At 41.9% G+C, this 19722-nt stretch overlaps 1 protein-coding gene across 1 annotated transcript in view; it reads left to right on the top strand.

Moving 5' to 3' along the window:
* The window catches only part of LOC146829599 (hemicentin-1-like), a 454493-nt gene that overhangs the window by 203954 nt on the left and 230817 nt on the right, over window positions 1–19722 (top strand). Inside the window, exon 5 of the mRNA XM_085608301.1 lies at window positions 1287–1412. Within this exon, the coding sequence (XP_085464427.1) occupies window positions 1287–1412 (126 nt within the window). The remainder of the gene's footprint in view (window positions 1–1286; window positions 1413–19722) is intronic.

Below are 19722 nucleotides of genomic sequence, written 5' to 3'. Positions count from 1 at the left end.
TATTTTAGTGTGAAACGCTGAAATGATTGGAGTGAGGACGCATTTATTCAAAAACACAGCAAAGAACAGCCTCTCACTTTCTGTTTTTCTTGTGCTTTTGTGGCATAATGGCATCATTTAAGGGATTTTGTGTCACAAGTGGAAGAAGTTCCAACAGAACGTCTATGCAGCATGACGCAAGCCTTTAAGTCAGATTTTTTAACCCACTTTGTCTCTGAGTGGCTTCAAAAGTCTAGAGCAACACAACGAGCAAATCACTGCTTTGCGTTACTCTACCCTGGGTAGGTGTTCCATGGGCATTGCGTGGGTGCTCCCATGCCACTCCCATGGATTTTGATGTATCCCCAGATTTACAAGAGCTTGTAAATCTGGGAACGTGCCAAAATCCAACACCTTCTCTGGGCTGGTTCAACGAGGAGAAATATCTCTATTTCTTCTTGTTTCTTCCTCGTTCTATGTGTACTGCTTTCTGCTGACTACATAGAGAGAGCTATGTATGCTGCTTTCTGCAGCACACATAGAGAGAGGAATATGCCTCCCAGGATTGTTTCTGTGTAGGAAGGTGAGCCTCCATGCACAAAAACAATCCTGCATGCAACAAAGGCACCCTTGTACCATGGTGCAAGGGTGCCTGCATTGGCACTATACTGTCAATAGGGCACCAGTGCATGAGAAAGGACAGGAATGTACCCTATTTTATTACATACAGCGCATTCCTTACCTTTCCCTTCCACTCAGTGCAGCTCAACAAGGTGACTTGCTACTCTGCACTGCATCACTTGCTCATAAATGAGCCTCTAAGTGCTTGCCAGGCTACTTCGTAAGGTGCTGCGGCAACAAATGTTGGATGGAACTCTGAATAAATCAAACATTCACCTCCAGGCAAGATCATTTAGGTGTATTTATAGTCATAAGGCATATAGATTGGTCCATTCATTTGCATGCATATCTGCTTATGCAAATTCAGAACTAATATGTGCTTTTTAAAGCTGTGAAGATTAGCCTAAATAGTATTTTACAATTTTACAATGGATCAATAGAGGGTGATATATCCAGAGAATACTAGCTGGCTTAATGTATTCTAATCACTGAACTTAATGGGGGGTTTTCCAACCTTTTTGGGCTGAATTGTACTGTGATCCTGAGTGATAAACATAAGCTTTGAGAGATATGTTTTTTTTGTATCAATGGACTGGCATCTCTAACATAGATGTTTCACATGTCACAAAACGTCAATCATTGTTGCAGGATTTAACTCACACCAACCGTTTCTATTCTTTTATCAGATAAAAGTGGCAGACAAACAAGCCATAGTCCTGAGGTTCCACAAATAATGATCAGTACCACCAAAACAGTTGGCAATACAGAATGGGCACAGACTACCGACACTTCCGGAAGGCACATATCTGCTGGTAAGAGTGAAATCACTTTGTCAGAAACAATTTGGAGGTATAACACTGGCAGTATCAGTAGTTTACCACTCACCTAGGCAGGACGTCAAGGTATGCACCAGGTGCCAATGCCCGAGAAGAGAGAAAATATATAAAATTATTCTTTATTCTTCAGGCAGGTGGGAAAGAGATAAGTTGCCCAATTTCCAACCCATCCAGGTAAGTCTGCTATTTGTGCCAATTGGCCACTTTAAGTTCCAGGTCAAAGATTATATACATTGGGCTCAATTCCAATGAATAAGTGGAAAAGTTGGGGCGACATCATTACTCCATCTGAACGTACTATTACATATTTTGCAATTCACAAAATATGTGTAATGGTGTGTCTGGAAAGCCATTCTAGGCATAGATTTCCGGAAGTAATGTTGCATCTGTCATTAAACTTTTTTACGGCTGCCTGCTCCCCCTGTGCGGAATTGCATGCAGAGTACAATTCTGCATAGTGGGAATGGCTGCCTTATGTGCAAAGCACATTTTTTTCTTTTCTGTTTTGCTCTCCGTGGGGATTTTTTATTTTCAAGTGGAGTTAGGCATTAACTAGACCCCAGGAAATCTCCCAGTACTCTGTGTAATGCTGTGGGGCCCTGGGCCCCCAATCATAATTAACTGTGACACGGAGGCATGTAGCTAGTGGGTAGAACTGGCCCAGGTCACATTCACCCTGCCCCTTTTATTATCAGGGTCACATGTCCTGTGACGTTTGTGTTGGATGGGTGTGGGGTGGAAGCCAGCCCTCGGTAGTGGCTGGTATAATAACAACTAGAACAGTGACCAGCAGGTAGCTACACTCTGTTCCCCTCCCTATCCTAGAAGGTTAGTTGCTTCATACTTTGCTTGGAGTAACATTCCTACCATTTACTGGCTGTGAAGGGTTTTGATTCAGTTTTAACCCTGGGCGTAGTTCGCGAAGTAGCGCTACGCGTAGCTACGCAAAGTGCACTTCACATTACCCGAGCTACGTGTAGCACTTCGCAAACTGCGTAGTACCCTGTTCGCACTGTGCAAGATGCCGTTTTCAATGGTTGCACAGTGCGGACAAGCATCCGTCACTGTGCAATCATTGAAAACGGCATCTTGCACAGTGCGAGCTGTAGTTTTCTGCTGCTCGAGTAGATTTTTACTCGAGCGGCAGCTTTCTCAACGCAGACTGGTAGTTTCTCATCGCGAGCGGTCGCGAGCATACGCGACCACTCGCATTGAGAAACCTGACCTCCCCGCGTTGAGAATCTCGCCGGGAGGTTTATTTTCCACGCTCGCGATCGCCAACTTAATGTTGCTGATCGCGAACGAGAAAAAAGTCTCTCCGGGATGTCATTTTTCTTGCTCGCGGTCGCCAACTTGATGTTGAGGACCGCGAGCAAGCAAAAAATGACCACTGCACTACGCAAGGCTATGCTATGCGTGCTAACACTGTGCTATGTGCAATTCGCGTAGTGCGAAGTAGTGCAAACTTCGCAAACTACGCGAGCGTAGCGTAGTGCTTTGCCCAGGCTTATTCAGTTTATGATAGTTTGTGATCTCATAAACCTACAAGGAAAAACTGTCTTACAAGATGTCCACTTTCTCCTCCTCGCTTAGTGTTTACTTATGTAGATTTTTAAACACTGGTGGCAGAGAGGAGAGAAGTCTGCCAAGAATAATTTTGTGGTTTCTGACAGATGTAAATGAGGTATTACCAATTTCATACTTGAATTACATCTGAAAATACTTCATAAAATTGACGCATTCAATAGCCTTCAAAAGCCTTTAAGTAATTGTAAATTTCACCACTGAAACTTTTAAGTTAGGACCCTTTGATGCTTCTAAAAGAGGTATTTTTGATTATCTGTTTGCTACTCCGTAATAGATGCTGGAGAGTGTCCAATTTATAAATCAATTTTTCATAACCAAGCTTCACTTGTGCTTAGTCATTTTCAATCTTGATTCACAGAATTATTATTGATGCAGTTTATGTGCACAAGTGTATTTGCAATTGCTGAACTTTATCCAGCGTCTGCATTTACAAATTTACAGTAAGCTGTGGGTTTATGGACGTTCTTTTGTGGGTCTACCTTGGAAAGAAATTGAACACCTAAAGACATTTATGTTTGTGAGTATTGTGGTAAATATTTCGTTACCGGTACTATTTTTTATGCGGTAAAGTCTATTAAGAATAACTCAGTAAAATGAGAGGCAGAATCCGTGGTATTAGAGGTTTAAAAAAGGCTTTATTCCTATACAAAGGAACACAATTCGAATTGTTGGCGTTCTATTCCATCACCACGAAAGTTCAGGAAGGAAGGGCATATATTATTGACAGGTAATCATTTTTATAGAAAAGGCATTACAGTGAAACAGATGTAGTAGGCGTATCAACTGATAAGACAAAATGAACTATGCATGCGTAACTAGAATAGGCGTAACTAGAAAACGTCATTATACATGATGTCATAAGTGGGTGGATCCATAAGAGAATCCGGCAATGTCAGCAGAAATATTTGGCAGAGATGCGTGCGCAGCCGCATGACGTGTGATTGACGTGCAACTAGAGGGAGAAAGGACTTGACATTTAGCTCTACATGTGGAGACAGAAGTCTGGGGTTATGTCAACCTAATCCCAAATCATATCTAATATCCTATGTTTAAAGAACTGTGTTATCCAAAAAGAGAGGTCTCTTAGGATAGAATCTTATTCTATACTGACTATACTGACTGTTAGTGCGTGTACAAGCGTCTAAGTGTCTACACTAGATGCGAGGGGGTAGGAATATTCCATGGTAACAGGGCCATGAATTACTTGCATGAGGACAGCGAGGCCTGGCCCCTTTGCACGGTAGCTGGAGGAATGTTTACCTAAACTGCTAGACAGGAATGCATCGGATGAGGGGCAGAGGAGATAATCTTGAAGGTGAAATACAGTTCTTGGCAGGCGACGGGCTGGATCAGGCACCGTTAGCCGCGCAGGGAGTGAGACAAAGTTCATGGTCACAGATGCAGGCTCAGACTGGAGCTTTCAGAGGCAGAAGGCAGGAAAAGGCTTGATGACGGAATTCGGGCCTACTCGCCTGAATCTGTAAAATCTGGAAAGTGAACCACATAAAGTCGGTGGCCTTTCATACTTAGGAAAGGAATATCTGACCCATTCATGGTGGATCTGAAAGAGGACATATTGACGGTGGACGCACATATATTTGCGTCTTCAAAACTGGAGCAGGAGGGAACATACATGTACGTATAGCATGTACATGGAGCCGTTGGGGTCTACGATAGGGGACATAACTGATCACAAAATTCATATTTCCTCATTCCCTCCTTGTCCCCTTCGGACCCTTAGGAGATATCGATCTTCATCAATCCATCGATCTGTTCATATAACATCATTTGTTCTTCTTTCTTCTTCCGGGATTTCGAACGAAAACTTGGATGTGGGATACACGAGGTGGCACACAGACCACAAATCGCTGGCCCACATTGTAAACATAAGCAGCAACTGAATAGTATGAGAAAGCCAATACCTAGGAAGGAGAGCATTCTCCATCCCCAGGCTGACAACACGCCCCAGAACCAACCGGACCAAGTCCAGGTGCCTGGACTCTGGTGTATCTGGCTTACAATCTTATGAAGGCGAGTTATGGCTTTATATACTGACGGCGAATTTTCTGGTATGAAAATGCAGCAACTTGATCCGATGACCCTACAAGCTCCGCCCCTATCGGCCAGGATGACGTCAAGGACAAGACGATTTTGAAGCACAACAATCCGCATAGCAGACTGCTCTTCTGTTAAATTGCCTAAGGCGGAAATAGTTTCGTTCACTACTGCTTCAAGGGTTCTGGTTAGTCTACGTATTAGCTTACTATTAGTGACTGTACCTATATAGGGGAAGAAACCTTTATTGAAATCTGTGTATTTTTCCCATGCTGTTTCAGTGTAATCGACAATTGGGAGATCTCTCTGCTGTCTATTGTGTACTAAATGGGTATTTCTGTGATAATCAGGAGGAGCTAGGAAAACAGGTGGTAGGAGGAATGCTATGTAACAGGTACCATCCCAATCTAAAGGTAGACGTATATATGCAGTCTGGCCACATATGAAGTAGGAATGACGAGAAGCTCTAAATGTAGACTTGCCTTGATCACTGAATTTTATTACAGTGGTGCATTTACTATGGCCCATGTGTATGGAGCCATTCTTTCTTATACATAGTTCCCCTTTTACTGGGAATACGGACATGGCGGGCAAGATTGGTGTAGCTTCAGATTCAACGTTCAGGATCATGAGGTTAAGTGTAAAATTACCTAATCCATATACTTCATTTTCTAGATCAGTTCCTGTTCTTTTGGGAAGTCCCTCCTTGTTAGGGTAGCAGACTTTAAGCAAAACTAAGTTCAGGTTTCCCCATACCCAGTTGTCTTGATAAACTGCGGAATTCGAATCTAGGGAATTAATCAAACTAAACCATGCTCCACAGGAGCCATTGTGTGTGAACGGATAGGGAAAGAGGGGCAAAACTCCCTTATAGTTCTGATAGGGAGGGAGTCGGCCACATATCCAACAATTTGTGGCATTGCTGGTTTGATGAGAATGATGTAGCATACTAATGAAAGTGTTGTTGCGCAGCGCAAATCTATAGGACAATTCATGTGGAGGTAATTCACTAAAAGAATGTTCTGCAGTTATATTATAAGCACGCTTAGGAATAGGATAATACATGTGCAATAGGATGCTGACAATGATGATCAAAAGACTTAGAAAAAACAAAATGAATAATGTTACTGTACAATGACTACGAAATGATTTACAATACGCATGCTTTTTGAGCAGCATTTGATTATTTCTTTCTCTATTCCGGTCCAGAGGATACATGTCAGAGACAAATTCAACCGATTCACCTTGGAGAGGACTTAAACAATCAAATTGTCTGACTTACTGGACCTCAATTTTAGTTTATACAGTTCTTGTTTCGTTAATTCAGCCAAGGGAAGCTTTGAGTCTGTTTGTGAGGGAATACAGGGTTGAGTCTCTTTGCTGGATGGTAGTCCATAAAATTTCTTGATATGACTCGAGTGCAACCACCCTTTTCTTCCCTCGATTTTCACAGCTGTCCTTGTGGTAAGTAAAACCAACTTCGGTGACTTCCACCTAGGGTCCAGTTGGGTCTTCCGGTCGAAATTCCTGACCAAAACCAGATCCCCAGGAACCACGTCATGGGGTTTCACCTCAGTATTGTCGGGAAAAGCTGCGGATACCTGTGAACGACAAGATTGTAGTGCAGACATCAAGGAAGCCAGGTAATCTGTCAGCATATTACAGTCAACGTCAGTTATTTTACGAGGTATAGGCGTCCCCCACATATTTGGTGGTCTACCGAAGATCACCTCATACGGGGATAGCCCTGTTCGAGAATGTGCTACCATTCTCATGTAAAAGAGCGCAACTGGTAAAGCTACTATCCAGTCGACACCTTTCTCTCTACATATTTTGGACAATCTAATTTTCAGAGTTTGATTATGGCGTTCCACGAGACCTGCCGCCTCGGGATGTCGGACACAGTGAAATTTCCATTGGTATCCTAATAGAAGGGAAACGTGTTTCATTAGTTCGGATGAGAACGGCTGGCCGTTATCTGAGTAGACAACACGTGGTAAACCGTACCGTGGGAAGAATTCTCGAACTAACTGTTTGGCAGTAGTCGGGGCAGTGTAATCTGAAACCGGGTATGCTTCTGTCCAACGGGAAAGAGCACAGACAACTACGAGAACATATTTGAATCCTCGACATCGTTCCATCTGGATATAATCCATCTGGAGGACTTCAAAAGCATGATCGGGAGTTTGGAATCCACCCTGTTCTACGGGGATGCTTTTACCTGGATTAAACTGACAACATATCATACAGGTACGAACTTTTTGTTTCGCTGCGGCTCGCAAGTGTTTGTTGAACCAAATGTGTTGAATGCTGTCTAGCATAGCTTTTTCTCCTAGGTGCGCTGGACTATGTATTGTGTTAATGATGACTTGGACCATTGAGTCGGGAAGAAACCATATAGATTTTTCCTTCGTCATCCATCCTTGATCTGTTTGGATCCCTCCTAATTCAGTCCATTTCTTTATTTCTTCTGGTGTAGCATGTGTCTGTATGTCAATTACATCAAGGGCGGGATCCTTAACTGTCATGCAATGTGTTGGTGTCAGGACTATTGTCTTTGTCATGTCAGTTGTGTGAGTCTGATTCTGAGCAGTCTGTTTAGCTGTTCTGTCAGCTAGGTCATTACCCTGAGAAATAATATCGGTAACTTTTGTGTGGGCTTTGCATTTCATAATCGATATTGCAGTAGGTAGATGAATCGCGTCTAATAGGGTTTAAATGAGGGGTCCGTGTTGGATGTGGGCACCGTGAGAAGTTAAATAACCTCTCTCTCGCCACAGTACGCCGAAGTCATGGACGACTCCGAATGCATAACGTGAATCTGTGTATATGTTGACTTTTTTATTTGTGGCTTGAATACAGGCTTGTGTCAGAGCGATGAACTCTGCTGCTTGAGCTGACAAAGTGTTAATACAATTTGTTTCAATGACTTCAGTGTCTGTTGTGACTGCGTAAGCGGCCACTAACTCTCCTGTACTTGTTCTCATACATGACCCATCTACATATAATGTCAAGTCTGGATCTGTCAAAGGGATATCTGTCAAGTCTTGTCTGGGTTTCGTCGTGATAGTAATGACTTCGACACAATCATGTGCCAATGGATCTGTTCCGCCTACTGGTAACAGTGTGGCAGGATTTAACGTATTACAACGTCTGATTTCTATGTGTGGCTGAAACAATGTTAATTCGTAACCGGTGAGTCTTGCTGTAGTCAAGTGTTGTGTTTGTGTGCAGTTCAAGAGAACCTCTACTGCGTGTGGTACTTGTACTGTCAATTGATGTCCTAACACTATGGCATCGCTTTGTCTGATTGCTAAAGCTGTTGCTGCCACTGATTTCAGGCACGCTGGAAGTGCCTGAGCTACTGGATCTAATGTACTAGAGAAATAAGCACATGGTTTGTGTGATCCTGCTTGTTCCTGAGTGAGTACTGACAAAGCAGTACCTTCGCGTTCTGTAACAAAGAGTGTAAACTGTTTACTGTAACATGGTGTTGCTAGGACAGGTGCTTGGCATAAAGCATTTTTTAAGCTTTCAAAGGCATGTGTGTGTTCTGGAGTCCAAGGGAGGACAGTCGACGTGGCTGCCTCCTGTGTTGTCAACTGGATGAGTGGTTTTGCTAGAAATGCATATTGAGGGATCCACTGCCTACAGTATGAAGAGAGGCCTATAAAAGCCTGCACCTCCTTTTGTGTCTTGGGTGGTGGCATGTTAGCAATTAACTGGATGCGGTCGGGTGTAAGCTGCCTTCCCTCCTTGGACAGCGAGTGCCCAAGATAAACAACTCGCTGGACACAGAATTGCAGCTTGGAAGGGGACACCTTGTGCCCCTTGTCAGCCAGAAATTTTAAAACCGTCAGCGACGCTTTTTCACATTCACGTTCGCTTCGGGCGGTGATCAGCAGATCATCGACATATTGAAGCAAGGCAGTGTTAACTGGCATGTGGATACTGTCAAGTTCTCGTTTCAGTGCTTGGCTATAGATGCTGGGGCTTTCTGTAAATCCTTGAGGTGCGCGTGTGAATTTAAAACTTCGTCCATTTAAACTAAAACCGAAAAGATATTGACTTTCTGGATCAATTGGGACACTAAAGAAAGCATTCTTGAGATCAATTACAGTGAAAAACGTTGCTTCTGAGTCTATGGCTGTGAGTAATGAGGAGATATCTGGGACCACAGGGTATTGTGGTACAATGCATTTATTTAATTCGCGCAGATCAATAACCAATCGGTATACTGGCGGAGCTTTTGGATCCGTTCTTTTAAGAATCGGAATTATCGGGGAATTACATACATTGGAGTCGGTCTCGACAACCACTCCTTGGGCAATAAGCTCGTCAATGATTTGCAGTAAAGCCACTACAGCATCTGGTGGTAACTTGTATTGTCGCATTCGTGGTAGTACCACTCCTGATTTCAGTGTAACTCGATATGGTGTAATGTTCATGCAACCAACATCAGTGCGGCCTTGTGCCCATAAATGTGTAGGTAAATTCTGCAGTCGGTGATCCATGTCTCTGGATACGTAGTGACCTTTAAAGTCACGTAAAAATAGTCGTACTCCTTCCGGAGAGCAACATATTATGGCTCCTAGAGCTTTCAATGTTTTTATACCTAACAAGTTTTCTGGACATGATTTAGTAAGCAATAAATCTGTAGTACGTGTTAATGGACCGACTGTAAGTGGAAGAGGTTGTGTTACGTCATTAATTATAGGTTTTCCTGAGAATCCAAGGGAAATATTTTGTGAGCCTGAGAGGGGTGCCCCTGGAACTTCACTGCGTCTTATAGTTGTTCTGCTTGCCCCTGTATCAAGTAAAAACTTTCTGTCTTCCCCTAATAGTTCACTATGTACATAAGGTCCCTCTTGGTCTACAGGAACCTCTATAAGGGGTAAGCCAACTTCCCTCTCTAGGCTATCTCATGAGTATCGTTGATAATCGGGATAATCTGTTTGTGCGTACTGATACATCTGTTGTGTTGTTGCTTGAGTTGCAGCAACAGGCTGCGCTTGTGGTGGTGCTACGATCTGTTGTGGAGCTGCCTGTTGCGGAGCTAATTGTTGCGGAGCTAACCTAGGTTGTGCATTCTGAGGAATTTGTTGTTGATTCTGATCCTGTCTAGGTGGACGTGGTCTCTCATGTGTTCTACCTGTGGCAATATTATGTTTCAGGACTGGACAATCGTGTATATAATGACCTGGTTGTTTACAGTAGTTGCATGTTCCTTTCGCAGGACTTGCGGAATCACCCTTTTGGTGACTATCGGCCGGAACTGATTGTGCAACAAGCATTTTCATTTTCGTATCTTTCATACGTCTTTGTTCATGTTCTTGTTCTTCTCTAATTCTATTGTGGTGATATTGTAACATCTGTAGCATCTGTGATGGGGTATTACCTTTCCAGGTACTTTCGAATTTCAATACTCTATTCTTGACTTGTAGCAGAGAATTTTCGACTAATTTTGTCACAAACAGATGTGGATATGACTCACTACTGGCTTTTATACCACTATTTATACTAAAACATTTTTCAAATCGGGAATAGAAATCACTAGTGTCTTCATCTGGTTTTTGTTTACAGGCTGAGATTGCACCCCAGTCTTCCTTTTTCGTAGTTAATAAACGTGGCAGTACCTGTATTAGTAATCCTGCTAATGCTGTAGTCTTTTCCCCAAGCCCTGCTCCTGCAGCTCGGGCCTTTTCTTCGTTTTCTAATGCTGTCCAATCTATCTTTTGGTCTCCCACCTCCCATTCTTTTTCTTTGAGTTTCTCATAAACACCGGCGGGTAATAGGACTTTTAATATTTTCATAATATCGGGGTAGGTATACTCTCCCATGAGTAACATGTCTTTTATCTCACGGTGGAAACCTGCTGGGTCCTTGTCATGGCTGGGTACTACTTTCTTCATTTCTAATAATTCTAGTTTAGTTATAGGCGTGTACACAAACACTCGTGTAAAATTATCACCGGCACCTCTAATTGGGTGTACTTCGCGTAACGGATTCTGTCTATCTATGTGATACATTTTTCTTCCCATGATGGGAACTGGAACGTGTTCTGGACATACAAAATTTAGATATTGGTTTCGGGATTCTAGAATTTCCTTAATCAAATCAGTACCTGACCCTCTCCATATATTCGTGAGTAGTTCTGTCAATATGTCAGGTAAGGGTCCTGGATCGGAGTGTTGGCCTTTATATAATATAAGGAGGTGTTGAATCATGTATATACTAGCTAAACGCTGTTCATATGGGTCTAGATTCAGAAACGTGTGTGCAAGTACATCGTCATTGTATTCGCCGGGACTGTCAGCCCATTGTACTGCTGACCTGGCTAATTCTTGTTCGTCCATGGAATCGAGCACGTGGTACCCCCTTCGATCTCGGAGTAATTTATCAGCGGCTTGGAATAAGTATTCAGGGGATTTTGTATTTGGCATAGGGTTTGGAAGATGTCTATTACATTCTGGACGTATTGGACGTATTGGGTCGTTAAAACCTCTGGTATTATTATGGGATCTTCCTCTACCTACATAAGCTATTGTATCTACTTGGTCTGATTCTTGCTCCCCCTCCTCTCTGTTTAGGTCAGCGGCGTCTATCTCTAATCTTTCTTCGTGTATTCGTTCTATTTCTTTGCGGATCTTTCGGTACATAGCTACTATACATAACTGTTTATCATGTCTTCCGTCTGATATATTCTGGCCCCAAGTGACAAGTTTTTGCATTTCTTCCGGATTTACCCCAGGCCGGTCTTGATTTCTGATTACACAGTTTATGAGGAAACGTAACAGTTGTCCCTGTACCTCCGCTTTCTGGTACTCCATGGCTCTGCTAATACTTTCAGGACCTCGTCCTGACTGGACAAAGTGATATATATTTTCTAAATGTGTAGCCATTCCTGGTAGCTTCGTTAAATATATTGCGGCTCGTCGAATACGTAATGATGACAGCAGCATTTCGTCCCGTTTACCGGGTACAGGATCATATCTACAATCTACTAGAAGTTCCTTGAGCATGTCGGGGGTTGCTAGTTTGGGCGTACGTTGGTGTGCTAATTCTCTAAGGGAAAATTTATTTCCTCTGGGTGGCGTAGAAAAAATGTCTGTCGTACCTCCTGTAGCACCGTCTGGGGTGCTGGACGTGAAAGGATTTGTTGAAGGTGAGACAGCAACCGTCGTTGCGGGAAAAGCTGTAGAAACAGATGTGTTTGTCGGAATGTGTGTCGAAGCTTGTTGTTGTGGAGGTACAGACGGAGAGTCTTGGCGATGAGCATCATCGGCAAGCGGTCTATGTGGTGCAGTATTAGCATACTCGGGAGCTGCGTCATCTAAATAAGAGGAAAGGAAAACATCTTCTGCGGTTCTAGGATGCCCCTTGGGATGTGCTTTTATCGGAAACAATGGAGGTGGCAAGTCTTTTGGTATTTCCGGAGTAGCCTTAGGTAACCCTTCGGCCAGAAGTGGATACATACCATTCATAAGGGCGTTTCTTTGTCTGTCTATTTGTTCTGATTTTACTCGGGTACCTTCCTCAAGTAATAGATTTTCTCGGACTTTATTTGAATTCTCCTTACCCTTATCTTCCTGTCTGAGTGCTTTTTCTGTACGTCTATATGATTCTTTACGCCATAATTCAATGGCATCTTTCTGTGACTGTCTGGCTTTCTTTTTCCATAATTCTTCTTCTACTCTCATGATGCAATCTGCATCCCAGGTCCCCGCTGCGGGCCATCTCTGACTCTCTGGTAATTCTTTGGTGTAGTCTACCCATAAATCAAGAAATAATAAGGCATCTAGGCCATGCTTATGATACATAAAGTACCCTGGAGTGTCCCTAGGTGGGATGGGAAGGCAGCTTCTTCAAGTACACCTTTTCTAGTTTTGATCTGTCTTAGCTTCGAGAAGAGCGGCATTTTTAGTCCTTATTACTAGAACACACTTTATAAAAACACAATAATGAACAGTCATTCACACAACAGTATATAGAACGTATTTCGAAACATTTAACACTTAACAGTTTTACGAACAATGATAACTAATAGAAAACTAGTTACTGACATAATACTGACACTAGATAATACTTATTTATATGTAAAACATACTATGTATACTGCTAAACAGTACAGATACACTGCTAAAACAGTGCAGACCGGATTTGTGTACCCAAACCCGTCTTGACCGGCACAGACTATGTGCACGTTAAATGCCTCCCCGGTAATGGTACTCACCGGGTAGCTCGGAACGGAAGGCCTCGGAACGGAACTGAAACTGGACTGGACCGGACTGGACTCGGAACTTCGGAACCTGGCGGGTCTCTGTATACCTCGGATCTTGCTCTCTCAGCTAGGCTCTGGTCGGGATACTTCGCACTTCTCACCGCCTCGTCTGGGTGTTGATCGCAGCCTCAGTCGTCCCCGCTTGGCCGGAGGGAGATACAGGAAATCCTGCAGATACGCGTTTTTGTCCGTTCAGCTGTGGCAGGAGACCGGGCCTGCAACGCACCGCCGGCGCGTGAGATGAGAAAGTGTCCCTGTTCGGGCACCAATTTATGTGGTAAATATTTCGTTACCGGTACTATTTTTTATGCGGTAAAGTCTATTAAGAATAACTCAGTAAAATGAGAGGCAGAATCCGTGGTATTAGAGGTTTAAAAAAGGCTTTATTCCTATACAAAGGAACACAATTCGAATTGTTGGCGTTCTATTCCATCACCACGAAAGTTCAGGAAGGAAGGGCATATATTATTGACAGGTAATCATTTTTATAGAAAAGGCATTACAGTGAAACAGATGTAGTAGGCGTATCAACTGATAAGACAAAATGAACTATGCATGCGTAACTAGAATAGGCGTAAATAGAAAACGTCATTATACATGATGTCATAAGTGGGTGGATCCATAAGAGAATCCGGCAATGTCAGCAGAAATATTTGGCAGAGATGCGTGCGCAGCCGCATGACGTGTGATTGACGTGCAACTAGAGGGAGAAAGGACTTGACATTTAGCTCTACATGTGGAGACAGAAGTCTGGGGTTATGTCAACCTAATCCCAAATCATATCTAATATCCTATGTTTAAAGAACTGTGTTATCCAAAAAGAGAGGTCTCTTAGGATAGAATCTTATTCTATACTGACTATACTGACTGTTAGTGCGTGTACAAGCGTCTAAGTGTCTACACTAGATGCGAGGGGGTAGGAATATTCCATGGTAACAGGGCCATGAATTACTTGCATGAGGACAGCGAGGCCTGGCCCCTTTGCACGGTAGCTGGAGGAATGTTTACCTAAACTGCTAGACAGGAATGCATCGGATGAGGGGCAGAGGAGATAATCTTGAAGGTGAAATACAGTTCTTGGCAGGCGACGGGCTGGATCAGGCACCGTTAGCCGCGCAGAGAGTGAGACAAAGTTCATGGTCACAGATGCAGGCTCAGACTGGAGCTTTCAGAGGCAGAAGGCAGGAAAAGGCTTGATGACGGAATTCGGGCCTACTCGCCTGAATCTGTAAAATGTGGAAAGTGAACCACATAAAGTCGGTGGCCTTTCATACTTAGGAAAGGAATATCTGACCCATTCATGGTGGATCTGAAAGAGGACATATTGACGGTGGACGCACATATATTTGCGTCTTCAAAACTGGAGCAGGAGGGAACATACATGTACGTATAGCATGTACATGGAGCCGTTGGGGTCTACGATAGGGGACATAACTGATCACAAAATTCATATTTCCTCAGTATTGATGTACCTATAAGAGGAAGTATTCTGTCCAGAAATCCAAACAAATTTACCTATGTCAATGGTACGAGTGAAAGCATAACTTGACTTTCTTTAGGACCTTAAGCTCGGGTTAAGAATACAGTCCTCTGTAGGTCAATTTGTTAACAGAATTATACAAATGTATTGCTGTAAATCGTACCAATAATGCAACTTAGACAAAGAACGTTGATATTCTTTAAAATGTTAGTAATGATTGTGGGTTTTATTCACTAAAATTAGAAGAACGGCATGGAGTCTTTTACATACTCTGAACTATCTAGTGATGTTTAGAGTGTCCCTCATATCTATTCAAAATTCACTTACGGAATAGCTAAAAGCTCTGAATTATTTGAACATCTCACTTAGCCTCATTGATAATCAGCTCTGAATGTCTCAGCTGGATCGACTTACAGAACACTAATACAGCTCCATTGATTGATTACATGTTTAATTCATCCAATCCTTGAAATGGATAAGGATCTTCTCAATCCTGCAAAATTTTGCGAGTAACCATGATCACTTATGTGTTCATTTCAGGGCCACCTTTCTTAAGACATCGGGTGTGTCTTCTACTACTATTGATATTTTACAGACGAACCATAGAAAGGTATTCACAAATGCTCATCAACATCTGGGACTTTGTTTTTAAATTTGTATTACTGTTGTTATAGTCCAGCTTACTAATATTTCAGAATTCACTGACAGTTTAGTAATAGAAACTTTAACCTAAGACTAGAACAAGCATACAAATGTCTGATAAAGCCATGTTTCAAAGTAATCAAGACTGATTCATTTAATAACACAAAGATCTGGTTTCATAAAGATTCAAGAAAATTAGTCTAGGCTTACTACATGATGGATTTACCCCAACACAAATAGTGATTCTACCATTTAATATGAGGATCCTAAGTAGAATTAGTGAAAAAGTAAAAAATAAAAACAAGACTTTGAGGAATATTGGGTTATACTGCATGATGCACTAGATGTTACGAATTTAACAAACTTTCAGAGTTATCCAATTTTAGTGTCTGAATATAGCTGTCCTCAATAATTACTGAATTATTGAGTAAGAACATGAGTTATTCACTTTTCCTCAACATATAACTTTTATTTCAATTACTGTCTGCACAATCATATCTACTCAATTTATGCAACATATAGCATACCTCCTTTTACTGTTGTTGGAACTACTGTAGAGCTACAAAGATTTCTCTTTCGAAAGCTTGAAATTGGCCATTTCTGCTAATTCTTCATGCATCTTTCACATATGTATAATTTACAGGCCGCCAAAGCACTCATGTTTTTTTGTGGAGCATCTGTCAAAATATATCCAAATGCTATCCTGTATATATATATTTAGAATTCAATATCAACTGAGGAAATGCGTAGGTGAAAATATACAACTTACTTACACAACATTAATCAACTATCCTTGTACCCGACACAAGCATTAAGGGAAGAATCCTAGAGCTAATTGTGGCCTCCACAGGAAGAATTAGATGTCTACCCCCGAACAAGGTCAATTAGTCAAACACTTTCCAATTCTTATTTACATCCCTTTGTAGAGTTAGAGTTGCAACCACCTCTCAACATAGAGAAAACTAATTGGATCACAAAGGAATTTGACAATAGAGTCCAGGAATAATTTGATAGTTTTGAAACTAGATATGTTTTAACACAGTACAAATGCTGACACCATGTTAAAAGTAACCATGGGCGTAGTTCGCGAAGTAGCTCTACGCGTAGATATGCAAAGTGCACTTCGCACTACGCGAGGTACGCATAGCACTTCGCGAACTGTATAGTACCCTGCTTGCACTGTGCAAGATGCCGTTTTCAATGATTGCACAGTGCGGACAAGCATCCGGCACTGTGTAATCATTGAAAACGGCATCTTGCACAGTGCGAGCTGTAGTTTTCTGCCGATCGAGTAGAATTTTACTCGAGCGGCAGCTTTCTCAACGCGGACTGGTAGTTTCTCATCGCGAGTGGTCGCGAGCATAAGCGACCACTCGCAATGAGAAACCTGACCTCCCCGCGTTGAGAATCTCGCAGGGAGGTTTATTTTCCACGCTCGCGATCGCCAACTTGATGTTGCTGATCGCGAACGAGGAAAAAGTCTCGCCGGGATGTCATTTTGCTTGCTCACGGTCGCCAACTTGACGTTGAGGACCGCGAGCAAGCAAAAAATGACCGCTGTACTACGCAAAGCTACGCGTGTTTGCACTGTGCTACGTGCAATTCACGTAGTGCGAAGTTGCGCAAACTTCGCAAACTGTACGAGCGTAGCGTAGTGCTTTGCCCAGGCTTAGTTAAAAGGCTATTCTAAAACAACAGAAGAGTTTGCCAGATCTGTTGCACAATACAAACATCACAAAGAAATACATAGCACACCATAGTTCAATCAAGGTCTTTTTAAACACAGGAAAACACTCAGATCTCTAGAGAAGAACTGACAAGCTGATGAATCACCCATGAACAAGGCAAGGTAAAAAAAAGTGAGAAAATCATGCAAAGAAGAAAAAATGCTAAAGCATCATTAATGTAGGAGCAAATAATCCACTTTAAGAATGCATCGAAAACTGTATTTAAGTTAATACACAGAACACCATAGCACTGAAGAATAACACAATCACACCAGAGAAATCCAATCAGTTCCCAGCATTTTTTTCTGATAAAGTTGAAGACATCAAAAGGAACTTCAACACAAATCATCAGCACAATAAAACACAAACTGAAAATCCTAAAAATGTAGGAATCCTACACATAAATACTAAAACAAAAACATCGAACTTACTACTTTGAGAGCGTAATACCAGCAAAGGTAATAACAGTTTATTGTGACATACTAGAACCCTACTGACTCAAGTTAATTAAGGTCTTGTTGAAACAAGGAACCATCTACTACACATCTGGGATTCCTACCCAAGAACAATATGAAAGAGGAAGCAATGAGAAAAAATCGAGCAGAACTTACAAATGTTAAATCTGAAAATTAAAATCTGTCCGATATATGTAGTCAGTAGGATCCCAATCCGGGTGTGTATTTTATTGTCTATTGTTGTGTGGTATGTTTGATAGTATGTTTGATGGGAATGAGAGTTGTGAATGTAGGTTTGATGGCCTTGCATAGGGGTTCTTTTCAAATCAATCTCCTAATATACAACAAAATGTTTATATGATGTTTGTAAATGTTTCTATGACAATAAGAGCACAAAAAATAGAGAAAAGACAATTTTGATATGTACAAAAAATAAATAAATTGTGATAAAAATAAAAAACTCAAAAGAAAGAATTATATGTGATGAGCTTCTGTCTATGGGGGAAATGTCATCTTTGTGAGTGACTACCATTGTGGAAATAACGATAAGTCAGATAAGAGGTTGTATCTATTTTGTATTTTCTTTACCCCTCCTCTTGGACCTCGAAGTTACTGGGGGATACCTTTTCTTTATATTGTAACAAGGAACATAGCCAAGTGTCCTAAAGATTGGTCCGATCATACCAATTCTAAAAACAAAAAAATAGTGCGTACCTCGAAGCCTGGACATCTACAAACCAGAAACTAATCTAGTTTTGTTAAGGAAGGCAATAGACAAATTGGTAACGGTTCAAAGTGATTACTAAATGAAAAATCACTGCTATCTCCATCTCAACAAGGATTCAGACCTGAAACTGCAGACTTGAAACAGAGAAATGGCAAGGCTAAAACGTCTCAATTATAGTCAGTGAATCCTGGTTGAAGGTAAGGCATGCCTACTGCTGCTATTAGACGTATCAGCAGCAAACTACAAAGTTGACCACAACATTCTACTGAAAACTCTAAAATGCTGAATTGATTTAAGGGACACTGTACTGTGTGGTTTAGATCATTCCTGTATGGTCACTCTTAGCTAATAAAAATAGAAAATACACCGTGTACAGTACAGTTAACGTGCACTGTTCTGCAGGGATCTACTCTGCCACCGGCACACTGCAACCTCTACTTAGAACCTCTTAGACTAAAAAGCTGGCATTCAATTACACCAATATGCAGATGATAGGCAATGATTCCTAAAACTATCATCAATAAAAGACATCATCACCTTGTAAAGTGGACTGAACGAATTACACAACTGGATGACATCCAACTGTCTGAAATTAAGTCCTCAAAGTGGAATCCTTGTTAATCTTTCACAAATACAGTACAAAAAATTAACATAAACCTATTCTCTGAGCAAAAGGTGAAAGACTTCTCACTGACACTTTCTGCAACAGCAAAATAACTGGGATATGTAATACATGCCACATTGTTTATGACACCACAAATCAGCAAACTGGTGCAATCCACACACCTCCACCTACAGGTATCGGGGACATGTGATCTCGGTGAATTCCTGTGATATAAGGGCAAAAAACGGTCTCCATATGTCCTGAAATGTATCGTCCCCTGGATTCAATGCAGAGGACAGGTGCTCCATACCCAGTAGACCCCAGATCCTATATAGCCAGTCTGACCAATGTGGTATTCTATCAGTGCCCCAACACACTAGAGGTGCTTGATGTGATTTGTCTGCCTTGTCAGGACCGGAGTGGGTAGGTAAGTGGATTCGGGTGTCCCAACACAATGTATGATGGGAATCTAGGTAACTGGGTAGAGAAGTGTGTATCAATGTCCGTGAGTACCTCCTCCCAGAATCGTGACAACTGCGTACAATCCCACAGTATATGTGTAAGTGTGCCACTCTCTGTGAGGCATCTCCAACATTTATGTTCTCGTGCGGCATCTATTTGGTGTAGGTGAGCTGGGGTTAAGTACCAATTGTGGCTATTTTCTGGGATTGCTGTTTTAGGTGATGTGTGCCTAGCCCTGTGGTAGATACCCCCCACCCCTTTGAGGT

The sequence above is a fragment of the Triturus cristatus genome, chromosome 5_2 (genome assembly GCF_964204655.1).
Source record: "Triturus cristatus chromosome 5_2, aTriCri1.1, whole genome shotgun sequence".
Classification (NCBI taxonomy): Eukaryota; Metazoa; Chordata; class Amphibia; order Caudata; family Salamandridae; genus Triturus; species Triturus cristatus.
Note: the sequence above shows the minus strand (reverse complement) of the source record. Positions and strands in the feature narration are given on the sequence as shown.